General features: G+C 40.4%; 1 protein-coding gene across 2 annotated transcripts in view; it reads left to right on the forward strand.

Moving 5' to 3' along the window:
* Nucleotides 1-23,729, forward strand: part of ldlrad3 (low density lipoprotein receptor class A domain containing 3) — a 94,022-nt gene that overhangs the window by 13,325 nt on the left and 56,968 nt on the right. Inside the window, exon 1 of one of the 2 annotated variants that reach the window (XM_063481204.1) lies at nt 23,405-23,461. The exons of the other annotated variant lie outside the window; for it this stretch is intronic. Coding sequence (XP_063337274.1) covers nt 23,446-23,461 — 16 coding nt within the window. The 5' untranslated portion in view covers nt 23,405-23,445. Of the gene's footprint in view, nt 1-23,404; nt 23,462-23,729 lie in introns of those variants that run through there. 2 annotated transcript variants of the gene reach the window in all.

The following is a 23,729-nucleotide window of genomic DNA, read 5'->3' on the forward strand; positions in this document are numbered from 1 at the left end:
TTTATTTACTCAAATTTAAAAGCAAGGAAAGCAGAACAGATCTATGGGAGGGCGAATGAAAGTGGAGGTTGGTATCATATGAAATGGGGGCAAAGCATGAAGTTCAGGCCTATCTTAGGTCATTATAAGACCAGAACTATTAGTCTTACTAGGGTCTAGTGTGTCAGAGATGGTAATTGAGTCCGTCTCTGTATAGCCTGCTCTAATGAGAAGCTGCAGGCCTTGGGTTTGACTAATTTCTCCTATGCTCAGAACGATATGTCAGGCTGGCTGTCCTGTGTCTAATGACTCCAGATACTTAATGAAGGATTGGTGAGATTTCCAAAAACATGAATGAACCGTTTATATTAATGTACTTCATAGTGCACTCGGGAGACTTGCAAACTCAAAGGCTTTTGATGTCCTCAAAGTGCACTTTGCTTATAGATATACATCCAGACAGAGCAGAGGCAAATTAAAGCAAAAATCTTAAACCTTGACCTCAGCATAGCGTGGGGATCTGACTCAGCTTAGCTGTGGGGAACATTTTGCCGGCACTGTGTATTAAAGTATTATCAAGGAGCAGTAGGTTTCTAAGTTTTAAGGAATTATATAATAAGATAAGTTGCATATCAAGGCTAGACAAAGCTATATTTGCTTGGCAAAGTATAGCATGTTCACCACTCCATCAATTGGTGATCTGATCTCTCTGCAGCTAAATTCCCTAAGTGACAGTACCTCAGTGCCTCAGTAACCACATCCTTATTAATTCAGTTCAGTTTAGTTCAATTTTGGTTATATGGCACCAATCACAACAACAGTCTCCCCAAGGTGATTTATATTGTAAAGAAAAAGACCCTACAATAATAAAGAGAAAACTGCAAGAATCAACAATCCTACAACAATCAAACTGGAGATGCTTTGACCTGTGTGAGTTGTCTACACAGCCCTGGACAGAGTTGAACATGTCTTATACAGAAACCAGTGAAGCTGGTAAACATCACATTTCACTGTCATGTGATTCTCATCTCCACCGTGTCCGCCATGGGTCAGGAGCTCATATGTCCTGAAGGAACAGCACAGCAGCTGATTATGATGGATTATGATAGATCCCTCCTTGACTGTCCTCTGCAGCTAGTCGCACATTCCCCGACTGCATTTTCACACCCTCACACACGTAAATGTTCACAATGGTGACACTTTGCAATAGACCCTGGAAAGACACTCTGCAACAGAATGATCTTTTTACCCACTGGCAAGCATAGACCATACAGTAACACATTCTTTATAAAATCGCTGTATGAAAGTACAATGATAATGCAGTGCCACTGATCAGTAATACATAGTTCTGAACCTAATTAACTCGCCACAAACTCAGATGAAAGCACACAAACCCACTGGGAAAAGGAGAAAAAAATCTAAAAGCAGACCCAGAGAAGGAGAGCCGCTTTCACAGCAGGCCATTTGTTTTGATTTTGTTTGGTGTCTTTACCGGTGCTGTGCAGAACACTTTGAGCAGTGCATCTCTGTCAGATCAGCCACCTCCTCCACCCACAACCACCACCCCTCGTTCCATTACCACAGATGGAATTAGTGTAGCAGCCATGATGAGAAATGAGGTGGATGGCACTAATCGCCGGTGCAGACTGATGTACGTTCAGTCACCTGGTCAACAAGCCGCTAAAGAAAACAGATGTAGAGCAAAGGCCATCAGTGATGGCTAAAGTGGGAGAATGTCAGCGTAGATGGTGATATTGACCCAGGGGAGGCTGTAAGAGATTTCACGGCGCTGGATGCCGTGACTCTGCATACGATACTGAGCAGCAGGTGCACTGGCGTGTTACATGGAGAAAAGCAAATGGTTGCCTTTCATTACATGAGCTCTATGAAGCGTTTTCCTAATGTACTCTGAGAGTACTTTTTAGGCATTGCCATGACAACATAGAGGACTAGGGCTCTGCACTATGTAAGAGAATTACAGGTCTAAGTAAAACAAAGGGGAAGTGAAGCCAGAGCAAGTGGGCTCACCAGCAGAGGAGAATTAAGTGGCAGCCAGAAAAACAAGGCGGGGGTTGGTTGGGGGGGGTGAAATTGCAGTAACGTGGTGGTGATTTAGTCACATCCACTTTTTATCACACAGGAAGGCTAAACGCTTATCAGAGAGCAATAGAAAGCAGGGCTGCATAGCATATCTTTTCAGCATCAACATTGCGATGTTCCCATGGGCAGTAGTAATCGCACTATGTCCCCTCAGTGAGGCCAATTTACTTAAGCATTTCATGCTATAACTGCTGTGACATTAAAAGACTCGCATGGTTCTCATTTTCCATGACTAACCTAAAAAAGAAGTTGGCCTGATATAAAATTATTTACTTAGATTTAAGGATTCTTGGATATATCAAATTACTGTTCTTTATTTTTAGAACAATGGGTCTGCAATCTCACCGCAGAGGAGCAGGAGAGATGCTTAGAAAAGGGAAGATTTGGTTTCAAAAAGAAAAGCAATAAATTGGAGGGGTGAGTCAGTTTACTCACCCTGTGCAACCGGCGGCTGCTGAACCATGCTGTTCTATTAGACTCGGTTGTTTTATTATTATTCTTTAGGTGCACGCTGAGACATCTGAACCATATCACTTTTTCAGTTTTTGTCCAGTATAGTGCGGCGTTAATAGAAAGTGAGATATCCCTAACCTGTTCGCTCATGGCCTTTACTGTAATTAACAGGTAGGGGAAAAGGGTCACCTGGAATTCAGTAATGACCTTCTTCCTCATCACCAGTCATGTCTTTCTATGAACATTATTTCGTATGCGAGTCGCTGTTTTTGGAGGTAGCACACTGACTGAAGTCTTATTGGAGTGACCTTTAGTTACGGCATCAGATGCCATTTTGTGAACTACACATACACCTTCTACTTTTTAAACTGTCGTCCTCATTTCACTTCATACTACCATTTGGCCGAGTCGATTTAACATTATATAGAGAAGACAGAGATTGGAAATGGGCTACAGTCAAGAGTTACCTGTACTATTTCCTTTATCATATCTGCATTGGGAAACAAGTGTTTTCATTGTACTGCCCTCATGGTTTCCCCTCTTTGACCCTTCACTTGAGTCTAACGTCTATCCCACGTACCTTTATTTCTTCTCCCTCTCACCTTGTGGTCTGTCTTTGTGTTTCTCTGTCACTCTCTTTGGCCCGTTATATTTGGCAGATATAGTCAATTCCCACTCATTTTCAAGCCCCGGAGTGACTCCATGGCCTGGCTACACAATTAGGAGCTCATTACTTGCTAATACACAGACTAGAAGACAGACAAAGGCAGTCTGCTTTTTTGTTGTGCTCCTTGCTTCCATCATTTTATATCTCTTTCTCCCCAGGCACTTTTTCTTCTCACTTCTCTCATCTCACCCTCTGCTACAATACATCTTCTCCATGGTGTATAATGAGCCTGTGTGTGCTAAGAAGAATTAATAGTTCAATTTCCATCGCTTAAGCATTGTTTTTGTGAAATTGGATATACTCTCAGCCCTTACACCTAAGACATTTGAATCTCCAATTCTTATTTTCTGGTTCATTTGGCATCCAGAAAGCTTAAAGTCTGCTTACAGGAAAATCTGACATTTGTTTCTTAATGGATGATACACATACACACAAAAATGATTGCAGAAAACAAATGGAAAAGTGTTTAAACCTTCTAGAATTCTAATGTTAGACCTAATGTTAGATCCATCAATTTCTATTTTTTTTTTTTTTTAAATCATAAATTTTGGTAGGTTAGAATGACATTATAATAATGTGAGCAAACATCCTTAGCTTTAGCCATCCTCTGACACTCAAATATGAATATCAGAGTACAATGTCATCAGCGCCAATGACTGATGACATTCATCAGACAAATGTTTCATGTCTGCATCCTTAGGCTTAGACAGACACAGGCCTAGAGACTGGTTCATGGCCGTCTGGCAGCCACTGGCTGCTAGAGGGAAAAATGTGTATTCCCTCATGGGTTGGCTGCTGGTTGCATGAGGCTGACAGCAGTTGCTGTGATTGCTAAAGTCCCAGCCATGCAAGCCTAGATATTGGTCAATGTCACAATCAGCCGCAGCCTGCAAGTCACAAAGGTGCTGTATGAAAAGCCTTTTTGGTTGCTAAATACCAACCAAAAGTTTGTGATGCACAACTTTTATTTTAAAGGCGAACATTCTCTTTGCACTTTTACAATTGTTAATTATTCTCGGCATTTTCCTTCCGGCAACTTTAAGAATGATTAGGAGAGTTGGATTTACTTTAAGATCCACATTACTCGCGTTTTTACTAGCTTTTATTGGCGTGAGCTGGGTTTCAGAAATAGTGCTGTTATTGCTGAATGGGCATAGCCAAACATCTCATTCCTGAAACTTTATCCTGTCTGCCCAGTGACGTTTAGTATGCTATCATCTTGTTTTGGTATCAGCAATTTATGCTTACTAATTAGTGTAGGCTGCTTTTCCATGTATAGCTGGTAACTTTGTCCGAAGCAACTGTTTCTTATATGTATCAATATAGCTGTGACAACAAATGACTATTTGTAGATCACGATTTTATGGTAAAGTTATAATTATGCAACTTTGGCTTGTAGGTTTAAATAGAGTTCTAAACTGACCCCACCAAAGACACAGCTGCAAAGGGAGCTAAATACTCCTTATCTATAGTGGATGTTGTGATTTTCCCCTTAACCCATGCATTTGTGCTAATGTGAGTCAGCAGATGTACCTGCATAGAAAACTGCTCCTTTTTTCCCTTAAGGTTTGCAAACAAATTATTTATACATATTAATCATTCGAATTTGACTGGAATTTGAATGTTTTAGAAATTTTGTTTCTGTAACTGTGAGCAATGTGGGCTTTTGTTTGAAGTTTCCAGCTTTTCATGTTCAGAGCTCAGGGTCTACAACTAAAAGCAAGCCGAGGAACAGAGAGAGCCTCACAGGTGTAACGTAAGGTCAGCTTTGTCAGATTTCCCTCTGTGGCACTGTCTGCATCATTTCTCACTATCTGGCTGGCTCTGCTGAAATGCCAATTTGCTCAGCGAGGGGTCTCGCAGCATAGCGCTGGATGAAGGATATGTCCTGTTTACCAGTGTGTTCTGCGACAGTTGACTGCATGATGAAAGAGACGCAGGGGAGTGTTGACATTTAGTTTTGTGCCACTGATGGCCAGTGTAGGGAAACAGAATTAATGGAATAGATTTTGTGAGTTTGTTTGATGAAGAAATACAAGCCTATAGGAAGATATTTGTCTAGCTGCCACTGTGTGTAGTTGTGCATGCTTTACTTGGAAATACGTGATATTTTTTTGTATTTTTTTTCCTGTGTGTCAGACAACACTGCTTTTTTTTTTTTCTTTTTTTGTCTGCATTTGAGCGACAAGCAGCTCTTCCATGATTCCAACATCAAAATCTAGTTTTAGTCATCATTCTGCCCCCCATTCTTCCCACCCTCCATCCTCTCTCTCCTAAATGCTGTGAAGGTAATCCCAAGGTGATGTTAATAGTCTGGGATACTGTTGAAATTGCCACTGTCATCTCTTAGAGGATTAGATGGACAATTGCTTCTATGAAGCCCAAGCCAAGCAGTTCAAAGAAAACTGCATCAAAACAACTTTTCTAAAAGTGCCTTATACTGCCAGCATGCAAGTAACCTCTAACATTACAGCTTTTGGGTTTTATGTCCTCAGTATTCAGCTTGCATAGGTATGCACTGATGTTCTGATCTCCTTTGTAATGTAACTACAGATGGACTCATAAACAGCAAAAATATATCAAAGCTTTGGGATTATAGGCTCATTAAGATCTTTGATCCTAGATTGATGGGGGACCATTGTGTGATTAATGGAGTTTTATTTAGGCAAGCCAGGGTAATTTTTGCCTGTCACCATTGCAGTGATGACAGGCAATATAAAAAGGCCTGTTTGACATTGGATTTGTTGCTTTAATAGTATAAAATTATCATGCAGAACTAATGAAACACTGTTGTAAACATCTTGCCATAGAAGCTGTATGTGGATGCAAGTTTGAAAGCCGTTTGGTCAGCGCTTCCCTTTATTGTTTCCTATGTAGTGACTTTGCCAGTTGGGTTATTGACTCTTTAGTCTAAAAATCTTAATAGGACTTCTTAATAGCACCTGTGTTGAAATCATTCTAGAGATACATTAATAGATGACACTGAAGGGGAAATTGACAGTAATTTCCAAATTAAACTGGGTTTGTTTTTTCATTTTTATGGAACAATTTCAATCACTTTTTAATGTACCTATTATTGTGGGCTAAAGTGTTCAAAGAAAAAAAACAATAAGTTGCACAAAAATGCCAAATGTAGTATAAATTATACAAATTATAACTCATATATTCAAATTGATATTTAAATTTTTTTTAATTTGTTAGAGTTAAATAAGCACTACAGTTTTCAAACAAATAGTTTGCTAGCAATTACTTTATGGTTTAGACTTTACAGGCTTAAAAAGTATGAAAAACAAATAAGCACTTTTGGCCCATATTGACATAATTGCATCACATATTTGCTGTAGATTTGTTGAATGATGCATGGTGCAAATCCTCCATCCCAAAGGTGTTCTGTTGAATTGAGATCTGATGACTGTGGGCACCATTTGAGCACAGAACTCATTGTCATGTTCAAAAAGCAGTCTGAGATGATCTGAGCTTGGTGACATGGCACATTATCCTGCTGGAAGTAGTCATCAGAAGATGGGCACACTGTCAGCAACAATACTTGGATAGCCTGTGGCATTTATACGGTGCTCAACTGGGACTAAGTTTGCCAAGAAAATATCCCCCACACCATTACAGTGCCACTAACTCCAGCCTGAATTGTTGATACCAAAGCAGGCTATATCTACGCTTCTGAATGTTCTGAATATCTGAATGACCCGACAACTTTTTGTCCAATTTTAATGAGCCCGTGTGAATTGTAATTACACTTCAAGGTTTTGACATGTTGTGTGTTCTGACGTGCTCTTCTGCATACCTTGTACCTTGGTTGTAATGTCTGGTTATTTGAGATAATCTGCCATCTACCCGTTGTCCTCACACTTCTGGCATCAACAAGGCATTTTCACTCAGAGAGCTGAATATTTTTTTGTTTTTCAGATTGTTCTCTGTAAAGTCTAGAGATTCCTGAGTGAGAAAATCCCCGTAAATCAGCAGGTTCTGAAATACTCAGACTAGCAATCTGGCACCAACAGTCACACTACGGTCTAATTTAAATGACCATTCTTCCCCATTTTGATGCTCAGTTTGAACTTCAGCCTACAGGTGAACCTAAAAAGAGGGGAAAAAAAACATTAAATCAGAAGGCGTGTCCAAACATTTAACTGGTAGTTTAGATGTCTTCAAAAGTCACACAATGAGTTCTACTGTAAGCATAAAATATGTACATGCCTGTAAACTAATCACAGTTTCTGTCTGGCCTTAGTTTGCCTCTTTAAGCTACTCCTTTCCCCCCTATTCTCTCCTTGTGTGTCTGCCTCACTCCACTCACTCTGGTGCTATTTCAGCCCACAGATGCACTATCAATAATTTAGCCCCTTTAACAAGGCTTAGGCTTTTAAGAGGGTTTGTCAAAGCCCCTCCTTTCTAGATGCCTGCTAGTCACTGGGTGGTCATGTCCTGGTGGAAAAGTCCTTGATTTTGTACAGAAACCAGAAATAAAATTGTTGCTAACAGACATTGTATATCTTTATTTATATTGTTATTGAGTTTGTTTCCTGTCAAGCTTGAAAAAGCTAGAGCACACTTAATACTGGCGGGCCAAGAAGTCAGCGTCTTGCCAGGGATGTAAAGCCTAAGCTGTAGACAGAGTAAAATGGCACCCAAAGCAAGAAGACAGGCAGGGTCACAAAAAGTTCATATTTCACTTTAATACTTGTTTACATTTTTATGCACCAAACAGAAGGCTGGCGAGGCATTGCAAATCCCAAACAGCCCCAACATCTTTTGGGGCAAACCCATGTGGTAAAGACTGCTTAATTCTGTGTGGAGCATGTGTGTTTGGATTAGTTTCAAGGAGGTCTGGAGGAAACGGAGGCTGTTGGTTTTCTGAGTAATGCGTTCTGAAATTACAGCTATCCCTCAATGTCTGTGATAATGTCATAAGCTACAGAAAACGTACATTTATGCGGGCATATTGAATGACACAAGCCCATAGATTCATTGAAGAAAAGCAAAAATAATATGTGCACTTTGAGAGAATGATTGATTTGTAGTATTGCCATATTACTCTTGTATATAGAAAAGCATTACTTTAGGAATGCAATTTGGCTTTTCAGTTTTGCTGCTGGTCTGACGGGCTGTAAATCTGCAGCACTTATTTACCAGATTGGTTGTAATTAGTTTATACAACAAGTCACATATTCTGTTTTTATTGCCTCTTTTGAATTTTGAATCAATGATTATTTAAATTATTGTCTTGTATCAATAAAGAGGAGTTGGTTTCAACATCTAAAGGTTGGTATTAAGCAATACTCCTTTGTTTTGTGAGTTTCCTTGAATTCTGGCATCCTTATTTCATTAAAAAGCAAATGTTAAGTCCTCCAAACAACTGGTGACTAATCTTCCCTCATCCTAGAGTAAGAGGACAAGCTTGTGGTCTATTGTTTGCTTCTCTTCAGATGCACACAGGGGGATTTGCTGATTGCCCACCCACAGAGAGCTGACCGGTGCTGTGGCAAATCCAGCCGAGAATTAATCACTCTCCCCTTGTGAGAGTTGGTGCTCAGGAGTTTCTTGATTGGGTTTGACGGTGCAAATTTTTTGAGATGTCCTTTAACACCCAAATTCAAGTTTGGTTACCTTGTGTTAAGCCTTTTTTTGCTTGTTTGATGGTTTGTTTGCTTTTTTTAATCTTATTTTTAGACTAAAGATGAAAAAAGGAGCCCCTCGGCATCATATACGCTAAATACTCTGCAGTGAAGAGGCTTTTTGTGTGATATGTTTTTCTCCCTGACAAAAACATGCTTGATAATTTAACGGAAAGAATTAGAAGTACGTCTACTCCTTTTTTTTCTCATCAAAAATTCCAAGCTCCATGAATATGCAAATGTAGAGATGCCTCTAGGCGCGGCGGTGAGCCGTGTCACACCCACCAGTGAAACGTTGCTGGTCTCATTACACTTCGATTAGAACGCAACCACTACAGCCAGTCAAACCACACAATTTATGTCAGAGTAAGAATAAGTTTAGCAGCTTTTTCTAAGCGTGTGTTTTTGTTTTATGATTGTTTAGCATTGCTTTCAGCAGGATGCGTGGGCTGAGAAAGTCCTGTTTTTATTAAAGTCTCTTTCCTCAGGATGTTGAAATATGTGTAGTTCAATTTTCACGTCTTTAGTTATGCGGATAAATGGGTGTGTGTGCGGCTCAGAAATGACATTGTTGCTTGGTGAATATTTTAAATGTCGTGAAATGTGGAAATCAGACACAAGTGACGGGGGAGGATTCTTAAACATTGTTTTTCTCTCTTCAGCAGCAACCTGCTGCTTTTGTTTAACTTTCTTGCTCAGTATTCCTCCTTCGTTCTATGTATATATCTCTCTGGCTGTGTGTCTATGCACGGCATCCTCGATAGAGATAAAATGAGTAGATCACATGAATTTAAATGACATTCCCATTACTCTGTGTTCTCTGTGCTGTGCGTCAAACACAGAAGAGGAACCTACAGAACAGGTAAATAACACTATGTCATCAGTTCCTCCTAGAAAGTCTTTGGCACTACACACAAAGGCCAGTGTTATCTTTTCATCACCTGTACTGTTGCGCTTTATAGTTTGGACAAAGTGATATGGAAAAACTTTGAGAAGAAGACAAAACAATGCATTGGAAGTTTTAATTAAGACCATATGTGTGCAAGAAAATAATGTGAATGTGGAAGAAATCAATTCCAAACTGCACCACAAAGTAATAAATGCTGAAACATATTTGTTAATTAGCATTGTTACCCTCCTGTTGCATCAGCACACCAATATTGTATTCTTTAAGCATTTCAAAATAGCAATGCTTAAGTATTTCTTGTTGTACATTGACTTAGAAGTCAGTATGTGATAAAAGTTTAACAGATTTTACAAAGTTTTGGATTAAAGCTGATGAAAGTACATGTGATATTGAGAATCAATATTGCAGTGTATGCAATAAGATGAAACTTTTGACACTTGAGGACTGCCCTAATATTGTTCTTATTTAAAGCACTGTCTTTCAGTCACAAGGATATAGATATCCACTGGTATATTAAGTTATACCTTATGAATAGGAATGTTAAGCAGTTCAGACTAACTTCTCCAGTACACAAAGTGATGATGATCAGATGAGAAGTCATTATGTCTCTCTTACCCTCCAATAAAAACCCTCGAATTTTAGATTTGATTACAAATGATAACTGAGAATGCCTCAAAGCTCTGTCTCATTCTCATTTTGTCACTTTTAAGATAATTAGGATCTGTGTTACACAGGCTACCTCCACATGCACGGGTCTTTTTTAAAATTATAACCCTTTACTTATAGAAATAATAGACAACCAAACCTTTAAACGATAACATAGTGCACATTAGTGTTCAATGTAGCATTGTTACATTATTGTTACATTAGGAACCTGACCACATGTGTCCTTTTCAATTCATTTTTTTCCTAATTTTAAGAGTTTTCATAGAATTTTCATAATTGCCAAACCAGTTTGAGCAGCTTATAGTCTATATTTACTGTAGTTTTCCAAAGCATGCAGTGACTGTTTTGTTCGAACTTTCACTTTGCTTAACAGAGTAAATCCACAATTTCCTTAAAACTTGTCTGGCTGTAGAATTAGTCATGTCTCTAACCTTTGGACTTTGTAGTAAAGCTGCAGGTACCAGATTTTCTGCTTCCCCAGCTGTGTCAATAAAAATGACTGAAAGTCTATGTTTTCCTATAAGAGTTCTCTGTATAATGTACAGGTCGAAACACGTTGGTCAAGCAGTAATAGGGTTTTGTCATACTTTAAATGTTGCTGGATTTTTAACCTCTTTACACATGTGGCTTGCTGTCATAGCGTCATCTTGTACTCTGCATCTGTTTTTCCTTGACTTGCCAATCCTTGAAGTAAAAGAAAGCAGAGGATTGAATACCCAACAAAGCAATTCTAGCATCAGCCATCTGGTTTTGTTTACTAGCAGACAAAGAAGCAGCAACATTAACACCTGCATTAGTAGCTGCAACAATTCTAGCAGTGTGGTGCAGATTGGACTTTTCGTGTAATCTGAATCGTTCAAGTGCTATAGCCCAGCTTGAAAATCCATCTTTAACAAAAGCTTTCAGAGACTCTTGATTGTTACTTGTAGCGCAGACCTCACAAAACCTCAGTAGGGCTGTAGGCTATGCAAAGAAATTCCATTTTGTAACCAGCCTGATAATCCTTCCTTTTTTGCATTCATCCTCACTTCTGTTGTCTGTGTCTTTATTGTTAACTGACTGGACACTGCTGGAGGCACTGGTGGAACTGGTAGATATAGAAGCATCACTTTACTTTGGTTTTTAAATTGGTCTGTTTTGTTAGCATTAAGTCCCCCTCTTAAAGGCTAATGTACATGCAGTGAGTGACGCGTCAGAAGCATAGGCTCACCAATCTGTCTGGAGTGCCAGTCTGATTGGTGGCTATGATTCTGAGTACAGGACAGACAGCGAAAGGGGGCCTGGGCCCCCTTTCCCTGGCGGGTTGCACAGCATGGGGGTGCCTACTGGGGTCAGCGGGGGAGCTGGCCCCAGGGAGGGGTCACTTGCCCCTCCCTTCCTTCCCTCCCCATCTCCAGCGGCCTCCCTCTTCCCGCTCCACCACAATCACCCACACATGCAGGGCCTTGGGGTAGGGGTGTGTCACCAGGGTGCAGAGGAGACATCCCCCCCCTCTGTCCCCTTCTGGCTGCCTCTGCCTCAATTTTATCCCACAACTTAGACATTCACATTACTCACACTCTCATTACACATACATATAGGATCTTGGAGGTGGGCACGCTACACGGATTCCAAACTACCATCAGGGTGTACACCTCACCCCTGGCGTCGTTGCCCACCTCTCAATTTTAAATACATGTAGACATTGAGGGCTAGCAGGAGGGGCTATATGCTTACCTGCTGCTCTGGCAGGTGGCTCCATGCCCTCCTGGGTTTTAAATGCACCTTAGAACACACATACATCAACAGTACATATGAGCGGGTGGAGGGAGGTTTGGAGTCTTCCTACACCCCCGTTCTCTGCGGCCTGCTGGAGCAGGGGGGCTAGGAGGAGGAGTTGGCCGTCCGACTGGGGTCTGGTGTATGGGGCCTCCCTGCTGCTGCGGAGTCGGGGCGGTCTGCTTCTCCCCACCGCAGGGAAAAGGGTTACACCACCTGAGTCTGGGTGCAGTTTCCCCCTCCAGGGGCAAGGGTACCTAGACTCGGGGCTTAGAGTACGCTTGGGGAGTGTGATTGTGTGTACAGCGTCTCTCTATGTCTGTCTCCACGTTGGGTGAGTGTTGAGCAATTGTATATGAGAGCATGAGGGTGGGAATAGATGTTTGTATCTGTGTGTGCCTGTATGTCTGTGTCTTTATGTCAGGTTGGGTATCAGACGCCACCTCTCTGAGGACATCTCAGGCCCTCCAAGGTTTGGAGGCCCATCTCCCCCCACCACTTCCCCTGCCGGTGGCGGACGCCCTCAGACATCGGTGCGTTGGTGGTTCTCTGTCTCCGGGGGTGGGCGCCCAGGTACCCACCGGCTCACTCCTTGGCGGCTGCTTATTGGGGCCTGGAGCCTGGGGCTCGCTCGGGCCACTTTGGGGATGGGGTGCCCTCGGCCTCACGGCCCGGGGCTCGGCCACTCAGGCACAGCTGGCTGCCGGCGGAGCTCACGGGCACGTCACTGCAACCCCCCCTGGCTTCTGCTCCGCGGCTGCTGAGTGACCCCTCATCTGGGACTCTCCTCAGCTCTTTCTGGGATAGTGGCGGGGCTGCCCCTCTGTTGGTCTTCCTTGGTCTCTTGTGTTCTGGGGGCCTCTGGATGTCTGGAGTCTTGATCTCCTCCATACCTGCTTCATGCCCTGGAGGTCGGGGCAGTGGCCCCCCACACCCTCTAGCAGATCATTACATGAAGGAACCTTTTAAAAACAAGCGCGTTCATGCTCACAGGTGTACACACGGGTGATCACACACACAAATTACACCCTTTTTGGCTCCTACCTCAAAGCACACTGTGCGCTGTCGATCTCACGTGCTGCACAATAATGTTTAATATTTAGTATTTACTGTCATATTCTCATATATCATTGTGATCTTGTTTATTACTCTCGTTTTCTTCTGCTTGCTTTCTTTTTTCTTTCTCAACAGGTGATCCAGGTGATCGATATATGTATTTTTTGTCTGCTTATTCTGTAGGTTTTTGTTTTTTGCCCTTTTTCCCCGTCCCTCTTCTCAGGTTTTTTTCTTTCCCTCTTTCTTTCTCCACATTCTCTCCTCCAGTCAAGTCTGTCCCGTATTCAGCAAGTGAAAATAAAATAAACAATAAAAAGTTGAATCAAATGGACCATTACGGCAAGGCTGGGATGGTCCATTTGGTAAAGTAAATCCGTTGGGCATCTTTCTTCGCCTTTAGACAATAATTCTGATGGCAAAAGAACCAAACGGGACAGGTTAAAAAAAAAAAAAAAAAAAAAAAAAAAAAAAAAGGACAGACAGCGAAATAACCAGTCACGCATAGTCCCTTAAATTGATCCAATCTACCACCGCCCCAAGAAGTATAAATTTAACCTTGAGCTGTGCTGGCAAACTTGGGCGCTCAGCATTCTCCGAAGGTGCTCGAGCACCTGAGCACTGTTGGAATCGACTGCTCTTACATAAGACAACGTTGTAAAGAGGGTAATGGCCAGTATAGTTTCTAGTCTGAGTTTAACTTCATGTATAAAACATGTATAAAACAGAAAACTCAACATAAGCTTAACCACTTGGCTAATGACCACTGGTGAGCAGGATGGCAGGGATAAAAGCTAGCATTTCTTTTTAGCTAAGCATTGACCACTGCTCTCCTGGCAAACTCGAGCTTCCTCATGCATCTTTTGCAGAATCTTCCTACCAGGTGACACGTTGGACGCCTGGCCACACAGCTACAGAATTTCCATGCTGTAAAACTGATTTAGGAACCCAGTGAGTCAGTATTATAAACAAAATATGTTGTAAATTATGATGAAAATGCAAGTCTGCCAAGCAAAACAGCAACCCCTTTCTCCTGCACCATTTTTATGCGCACTTAAGGACGAAGTTATATTTAGTTCTTTGATCCGGTGATGCCAGCTTAAGATGTGTGTACAGACGAATGTATGTGTGCATCAGTGATGTGTATATCACAAGAATTTGGAGCTAGAAAGAATTGTCCTGACCTCTTACATTCCTTTTTTGTTTCTCTGAAGCTGTTAGACTAGTTTTCCCCTGTGAGAAAGTTGTTTTTCTTGAGTGTGCTACACATTAAAAGCTATAACAAAAGGGATGCGCTGCCTATTAAGTAAACAAGCTACACCATAGAATCAGCATAAACGGGATAATCCGCTAATGATGAGTGTAATTTGATAGTACGTTCAAATGCATTTGGTTTATTGAAAAGGTAGTACGTGCTTACAGCTTTTTTTAAAAAAAAATTTTGTCCTAAATATTATATGTGGTTTATGGTATTTATTTTCATGAATTTCTTAACTTTAGCAGCTGTGTCAGGAACAGAGTTATTACATTGTCTCAATGATAGTACTGCAATTACTTTGGAACTCAAAGTTAAGTGTGTCTGAGCACCCGTCACTTCGAGTGTGCAGTGTGTTTAATGAGGAATTAATTGTCAGATAACCCTAATATTTCTGTGCACAATAAGTTCTATTAAAGGCGTATCAAAAGGCTTAGTGAAGTGGGTGTACATATCATCTATACACAGAAAAAGGTATTAAAAGCACAAGAAAAATGCATTTCATTAAATTCAAGGGTAACTAATCTATAGATTGAAAGGCTCTTGGTTATTTCAAGTACATCACCACTAGGCAGGTTTTATTTGCCTTGTAGGAGTTCTTCTTGGTAACTTTTGATTTTTGCACTTTTTAAAAGTCTGATTGCATTTGAAGTCTGCTTTTGTGTTCTTCAGGTAATCACCCTTAGTTACTGACTGAGTAACTGAGTGCACACAGCGTGGATGACTTAATGTGAACATTTTGTGACTTTTTCTCACCGTGTGTTCTTTTCACATTAAAATGACATTAACTTTAAATTAGACGCGGTCCTCGCTCAGTTTGTCATTCGGTGATATTGTCAATAGCTCATTTAGCCCTTGTTGCCAACTGACGCAGATTCATCCTTAGAGGCAAAACCAAAAAAGGCAAAGCAGCAGCTGAAAGATACTGTGGCTACATTGTAGCTGGTTTCATATTATTCTGGCTTGCTGTCTATTTTCATGCATGGTTGCTCTTTTCTCCATCTCTCGCCATTATTGCTTTGCTTGCTCGGCTGCTCTGTGCTTATGCTACCCTTCCTGTGTGTGTGTCTGTCTGTCCATAGGGTGCCTTTAATTGATGCAGACCAGGTCCTTTACACTTGCACTTATTTATACTGGATGCTTCAGTGAGCCAAAGTAACAGGATGGAGAATCTCTTCTTTTCTCTGGGAAGATCTGTCTCCCTTTGCCACATACAGACACACACACAATGAAAGAGACAGCCAAATCACCCCCTGCTGCGTCCAAGAGCCCCCTGCTTGTAGTTAGCCCATTTAGAGCGGTGTGTAATTGAAAAATAAGTTTCTTTTCTTGAACCTGAAAGGCTAGTTTTCATTCCAAGCTGGGCTATATTGATTCGCTCCTCCCTTATCCTCCAGCAGAAGCAGCCCTTGCTGCCCATGTTTGTATTGACATTATCTGTCTGTAATGTAACTTGGCATGCTCCTTTACAGCTTCAAACACAATTTCACATAATTCGCTGGAGATAGTTTTACGCAGCATGGTGTGGTAGTGTGGACAAAAAGATTATGTTCAGGGGTGGTTGATGAGGATTTATTTCTGAGGACATTTTTTTTTTTCTGGAAAGCTCAAAAACTCCCCTTCATAACCATTTTATTGTGATGTTTCTCCCATAGTATTATTTCTTACTGCTACTCAAGCTTACAAAGTCGGGCCAATCAATTCTCGGGTGCTGTTTCAATCTGAGGCTCAACCTTTTATTCGGGGCTAATCAATGCAGGTCAGATATCTAAGGCTGCTGGGGAAGATGGGGTTAGAGAAGTAACAGCCAAGCCAATAGTCATCTCAGCTATAGATTTATATCACTGACCTTTTATGTGCAGAGCACAGGGAACAGAATTTGCTTAGGGTGGATATTACTGGGAACCCAAGGACAGAAAATGATATTACTGGTCACCTCCCTGCTTCTTTTTTTTTTTTTTTATTACCCCTGTACTCTTTCCTTTCATAATTGCTCTATATGACTCACATCCAGTCATATCTTGATCTCCCCCTTTCTATTGTTTCCTTTCATCTTTTTTGAAACAGAATTTTAAAAAACTTATGTGCTACATGCTCCTATATAGTGTTGGTTTAATCCTTATTGCATCTTGTTGTGTGTTACTCTGCTTTACACAGTACTTTCCTGTCTACCCTTGTGGAGTATTGCAGTAACATATCTCTGTTGTACAACCCAAAGTCTATACACACACCCAGAAGGGTCTTATAGGGGAACGGAGGTCATCTGTATGCTTTAAGGTTTAATACGTTTTCAATAGCTACTGTCAAGAGTAATATATATTTTTTTATTACCAAATTAGCTGTTCATTGTCGAGGCAGCATACTGACATTTGGTTGGAAAATATTCATAAGGCCTGGAAGACAGAGGCAGATGTGGGTGGTTGGACCTGTCTTTGCATATTCAGAGAACTGCTAAGGCACCCTAAGCAGTTCTCTGAAAAGTCTCATGACTGCCATTTCCAGAATCATTATGCATGAAGTATACCCATGGAACATCTTGGAATGAAAGTTGGAAGCTTTCCATGTGCACTCATATGATTTTTTTTTTCTTTCTTTAAATGGGTAACAGTGGTCCTAAATATTAAAGTCCTAACCTGTTAAGAGATTTTGTGGTTACATATTTCCCAGATCTTTCCAATTCGATTCCAACATTTGCAATTCTTAATCTTCTTTGCATGCGGGATCACTTTGATTTGTTTTCTCACTTGTGGCATTTCTCAAGGTCAGACACAACCCAGAAATGTCTGTTTGGGTTAAAAAAACAAAGGTAGTTATCTTTTAAAATGAGTTTCTTTTATTCGCTAAAGATCCTAGAGTCAACATTAATAGCATTTCTCAACTTTCCAAACCCAGATTTATAAACCCAACTGTTGAAAGCTACATCATTTGGATCCATGTTCAACATCTTCTCGTCTTTGTGGAAACACACATTCCTTTGTGGTTTACTGCAAACTGTGAACGACCTGGATATTTTTTAACTGTTAACAGTTTTGCGATTGAGTTTTAAATTACTCGGGTTTCTCCTTCCTCACCTAAATTCAGCTTAATTCAGAGAAATTATTCTCTTAATAACAAGATCTACCATCTTTTTTAGATTTTAGTTTCTATAATGCATGGAACAATAAGCTGATGTAATTTTATAATAGCCAATAAATGAACATTTTAAAAAGTATAGAAGAAATGGGGGAAAGAGCCTTCAACCATGTAATGAGTGTTGACGTTACATAGTTTGTCCTCCAAAAGGCACTTTGAAACTTCCCTGTTGGCAACACCACAAACACAACAACCAGCTGATCTGGGCAAAGTCAGACAGGGTGTAAAAGAGTAATCCATGACTTGCTGCAACAATAAAACAAGATTCATTTTAAGCTGCATTTTTATATTACCTTAAGGGCTCATAAATAACTATGCATAAATGTTAGAGCAATCTCTTTATCATCCAGTATATCGGTTCTTTAATATCACAGAATCCTCGGTATCGGAGTTAAAAATCCTGTATCGGCCAGCGCCTAGTAATTACACCTTTTTGTATATAATCTTGCAAAAAATCATCCATCATATTGCATATCACTTACTTAACATGAAACAATGTGGAAGCTTACTTGAGAAATAACTTGAGTATTATTCAGAACCACTGGGAAATTAAGCTTGTGTTTATGCTGGGAGTTCATTTTCATGTCAAATTATAATTGAGGTAAGAGAGGTGCAATCAATATAACTGCAACAGAAGCTGAGCTGAAAAAATAGAGAGAGGAAGATTTCACCCAGATTGAACCACTGAAACTTTGTGAAAGTAGCACAAACTAAAAATGTACATGCTAATTTTAAAAAAAAAAAAAAAAAAAAAGGGGGAGTATCCAGCTGATATCTCTACGCTCTATGATTTAACAGTTTAAATGGGGCCTTAGTAGACACAGGGTTGCTGAAGGGTGAGAAAAGATGGGATGCAGACGGTGGGTGTGCAGAGGAAAGGATGGTGTAGTCAATATTTACTCAGAGTAATTGGTCTACACTTCCAGGTTCATCCCTGCCTTATCTCCTCCTGTTCTCCCTCGCACACTCACTGTGTGACCACAGTTACACACGCATACACTGGGGATTGTGCACAATGCCCTGAGCAGTCCACAAAATAATGGTTAAAAGCATAAGGGATAAATGCTCGACACACTATGGTCGCGGTTGCTTCCAATAAAACTGCCCAGGTCACCTTGGGAGTGTTGCAGCAACCCCAGAGTACCATAGTGAATTATTATTGCATAGTGAATTGTTATTATTTCGTTTCTCTTGTAGTGCCATCTGTAATGACCTGTATAGCTACACTTTCTGCAGTAATGAGGTGGGTTTTTGTTCATTACCTCAGTGGCGAACAAGTATTGAGGCTTATTACTGAATTGACAGAATGACAGGGGCATTGGGATAAGAGGTGTCGAGCTTGCCAAAAGATGGACTCATCACAAGCTTGTTGCAAGAAGTGCTGCAAAAGGTTTGCTACTGGCAGTGTTAGACTTGTGGGAAAAGACGAGCTGTCCATCAACTGTTTCTTCTTCTTTCTTTTTTTTACTCTTATTGGTCACTCCTCAAACACACCCACGCAGACACACATACACATATATGAGAGACAGTCCTTTTCCTGTCCTCTTGTGCTCCCAGAGCAGCTTTCCAATTAACCCAGTGTATCTCTGTCAGCTCTTTGAAGTCATTTTATATGGTTCTCGCCTACACTTGTTCTGTGGGGCTCTGAATGGACATTTCTGGGTTGTCAACAATGTGTTGCCCTAATCACGCTTCTTTGTGCGGTGTTTGGTCTGTGAATACTCACAGCTCTGTAACAGGTTCTTATTTAATCGTCTCCCCAGTGTCGCCGAATCCTCATAGGGAATTGTTTGCGTTCTTTTCTGTCATATTGAAAGATATTTACTGAACAGTATAAAACCTCCGAGATGACCGTTGTTGTGATTTGGCACTATATTTAAAAAGTCTGATGAAAAATAAGCTTCTGAAGCAGAGGTTAGTGTACTGGAACAAGCTTGAATGGCCTTCCATCACCTTCAATTACAATACATAATTACCTCAAGCAAGTTCATTTTCATGTGCTGCAGGCTGGCGTTCCCTGCAGCTGGTGCCACGATGAAGATAACAATTCAGAAAGTAATACCACCCCACAGTCCCTGATGCACACTATGCACATTCTTTTTTCTGTCTCATTCCTATCATGCTGCAGATGCCAAAAAAGCTGCAGTCACAGCACTTCAGGATCAGCTAAAGTTACTTTTTTCAAAGTAGAAAGTAATTTCAAATGGAACGTTTCAAACAGCTCAACAGACATTACCAAACGCACGCACACAAGCTGTTTCTGTGCAGTTCGACACTCAGTGTGTCTTGCAGTCGATGTGTTGATGCAGTTGCTGTAGTTCAGTGGCAGAAGAAAGAAACAGCTCTGAGAAATGTGTAAGAAATATACTAGGATTGTGAGAGATTAGGTAAGAACTGAAAGTCAAGAACTGCTCAGGAATTGACATTTAATAAAATAAACGAATATATCGACTGTCGACGATAGGCTGAGCCTTTCGCTGATCGTTTTTACAAGTCCGTGCATGATTACATGAAACGAATGAAACATAGACACAAAAATGGATTTATTATCATTTTGGTAGTCGACCAGTTTGCCAGGTTTTTCTAATTAGTCGATTAGTTAATGATTATTTCAATAATTCTTATCTCCTCTTCCTGTGGGCAAACCTCCTGTTCTAGGCTCCAGTACCTCACCTGTTCAAGTCTGCCCACCTGTGAATCACCCTGTTGTTGAAAAGGGTTTACTATTCAGAATAAACGCTAATATTAATGTGAGAAGAAAAAACAAACAAACTAGGAGACGGTGTAGCTACTCCAGTTTAATGGTTTACTATCGCATTTCACTCATTAGCTAACAAAACTGAAATTGTGTTCACTCAGCAAGCATGAGAAGTTTCTGCCAGGTAAGCTAACATAAACAAGGTATCAGTGCGACACACCAACTAATTCTCTAAAGCTGACCCACCCAGAGTTGACATCACAGCTCCACAGTGTCGGTGTTTTAAATGCGTGTGCACCGCAGTAGTGCTTTCATGGAAGGAAAGCGCTGCTTTGCACACTCTGCATTCCACTTTGTCTGTTTTGCGTGAAATGCTTTCACATTTTTGAAAACTTCTGTTTCTATTTACTTCTGTCCTCCTGTTTTGCCGTTCGCGCTATGTTATTCTTTGCTAATATTGAGTGTAGTCTAAATATGGAATGAAGAATTTCAAAAAGAGCTGCAGGCCTGGCAAGAAACACCATTAGGACATAATGGCCCATGTTGGACTGGTGCCATGCCCACTGTTAGGTCAGGGGTAGCAGTCATTAATTTAAATTTAAGCTGATGGTGCTCTTAAGGATTACTTGCCAATTTCCACCTTTATCTAGCATTTGGACAGCAGCCATGATAGCTCGTGTAACATCTGCTTATATAATATATGGCAAACTCTATTTAACTCAACAAATCAGATCAGTCCTTTTGAGGTGAATCACTTCCCCCCTGCAGTGCTACACCAGAACTTAAGGTTCCCTTACCTGCCAAATCCCATTTTGATCCCTTTGCTAAAGAGTATACTGTTGTCAGTGTGCACATTGTGCCTTCATTGTGAAGAATGGGTCAGATAAAGCCAGTGAGATGTAATATTTACATTTTGAAAGTGACCTGAACATATTTTAGTCTTATAAGCTATATTCGAGCATAGTTAATTAGCAGATGGCATAAATGCTGCATGAGGTTTATAATAAGTTGATTATTGACGATGGGTATGTTATAAATATTTTAATCAGATAGGCTTTATCTTCTTATCGGCTCTAAAATGTATAAGGAAATTTTCCAAGGCATGTATTTATTGACTGCAGCTCGATCTGATCTGTTATTTTGTAAAATATCGTCTTCACCCTTTTTTTCCCTGCAAGTTAACATGGGCAAATAAGCCAGCTGGTGTTGATGAGGGTCAAAGGTTGAACAGTGTGTGAGTAGCTTTGTATGTAAGCTGATTGCAACTTGAAATTGAAAGCGTCTCCTTGAAGCCGAGCTATAAGTTAACACTAATGTGCGACTGCTATCTCTGCACCATCTCTATGCTTCACTGTGCTCTTGAAGTTAAGCTGGATTTTTTTTTTCTTTTCACTTGATACTGAAACATCATTGAAGCAACTCAAGATAAGAGATGACTCATTGTTCTTATATCAAACCAGCCTTAATGTTTATATGTTGAAGTTGAGAGAAGTGGAAACTTTGTCTACTGAAATATCACACCACTCAGCTGAAGCTGCTAAGAGTAAGCCCGCTATTTATTTTGGTTTTTGGAAAGGTTGTTTGACAAAAAGATAATCACGGCGATATTATTCATTTCCAACTTAGATGAATCAGCGTAATAAATAATGAAAGAAATAGAAATCTGAATGTGTTCCTGTCCTCATAAGATTCAGGAGCTTTTTCTTTTTTTTATCACTCAGCTTTTTTGTTTCATATTGCATGAGACAAAAGGAGGCGTTGCGTCATGCATTCAGATCCAGAAGGGTTGTGCTGTCTCATTTAAGAGACAATCTATACATGGTTTCCAGTACCTGCTGCTGTTAAAAAAGCAGCAGTGGAAGGATGATGTAAGAACAGATTATTTCTGTGTGTCAGTTACTCAGCTGCACTCTAGAGGCTGGCTACATGTGCTAAGTGAATATCAACGAGCTGTGGTAAAAATGTGAGTTTTACTTATGAATTCACAAAAGCTCAAAAGTCAGAGGTTTTTATTTGAAGTGGGGTGCAGTGGATTTTGTGGTAATGAAGATTACTTCATTGAGAATGTGTCCCTGTAATGGTTTATTTGAGGAAAATGAACAGTGTCACTGCTGGAGAAAGGGAATTCATTTAACTGGATTATTTTAAAGGACTGAACAAATGGAAGCGGCATCTGAACATAGATACAGAACGATATCTATGATCTGTATCCATCCAAGCAATTTAGAGGTTTTAATATTTGTCATTACTATTCTGCATTTAACATTTTTATCCCTTTTCTCATTTTCAGATTTTGTTGAGAAGGACGTTTAGACATCCATCACGGTCTTTTGTTATAAATATTTAATGTCAAATACAATAAAAAAGCTGCAGGTACCTACATATATTAAGTACTGTGCTGAATTCTTGAGCTTAAAAAGCTGAAAAGTCAATATTTGGTATGACCAGCTGAGTTCTTTAGCACAGCCTGAACTGTTTTAGGCTCTTTTAAGCTTTGTTGTAATTTCTTTAAGCAGTCAGTGGTTCTGCCGGCTCCTTGAAGGGCGTTCAAAGCTCTTCGTTGGATGTTGGCTGCCTTTTGTTCAGTTCTGTTCAAGCTGATCCCACACCACTTTAATAATATTGACGTCTAGGCTCCGGAGGAGGGCCAAGTTCATGACTGATAGTGTTCCATTGTGTGTTTTTTCTATCCAGGTATGCTTTTACTGCACTGGCAGTGTGTTTGGGATCGTGCTGAAAAAGGAATCCGTTGCCAATCAGTTGCTTTCCAGATTTCCATGGTATTCCATGGTGTTGCACAGTGGATCAAAATCTAACTCCATTCATAACTCCATCAATTTTGACAAGATCTCCAACTCAACTGTCTGAAATGCAGCCCCAAACCATGACAGAGCTCCTGTCGTGTTTTACAGATGGCTCTAGACACTCACTGTTGTAGCTCTCTCCTGACTTCCTCCTGCTGACAATTTGAACCAGAAATGTCAAATTTGAATTCATCACTCCATCAGACCTGTTTCCACTTATTTAAGTCAGGTTATGGTGTAATTTGGCATACCTCAACCTTTTCTCCCTGTTTCCTTTCATGTTCATGATAGCCTCCCTTCCTACTGAGACCATCTCTAATGAGGCTTCACTGAACAGCAGATGGATCAACTGAAAGGTTAGATGAATCTCTCAGGTCATGTGTCAGGTCCTTGCGGGGTTTTCTCTTACTTAAGGGCATGACTTTCAGATACTGTTCATCTGCTGCAGATTGTTTAGTTTTTGTGGGGGGGGGTTCTGACCTGTTTTTGTCCCCTACTTGTCTGTTTTCTTTAAGCACACACTGCACACCACACCTGACCAAGATATACCAGTTTTGTTTTTTTTTATAAGCTAAAAGCACTTTGGGAATCACCTTGTTGATGCAAAATTCTATTTTATGGCTG

This window comes from Pelmatolapia mariae, linkage group LG7 (assembly GCF_036321145.2).
Source record: "Pelmatolapia mariae isolate MD_Pm_ZW linkage group LG7, Pm_UMD_F_2, whole genome shotgun sequence".
NCBI lineage: Eukaryota > Metazoa > Chordata > Actinopteri > Cichliformes > Cichlidae > Pelmatolapia > Pelmatolapia mariae.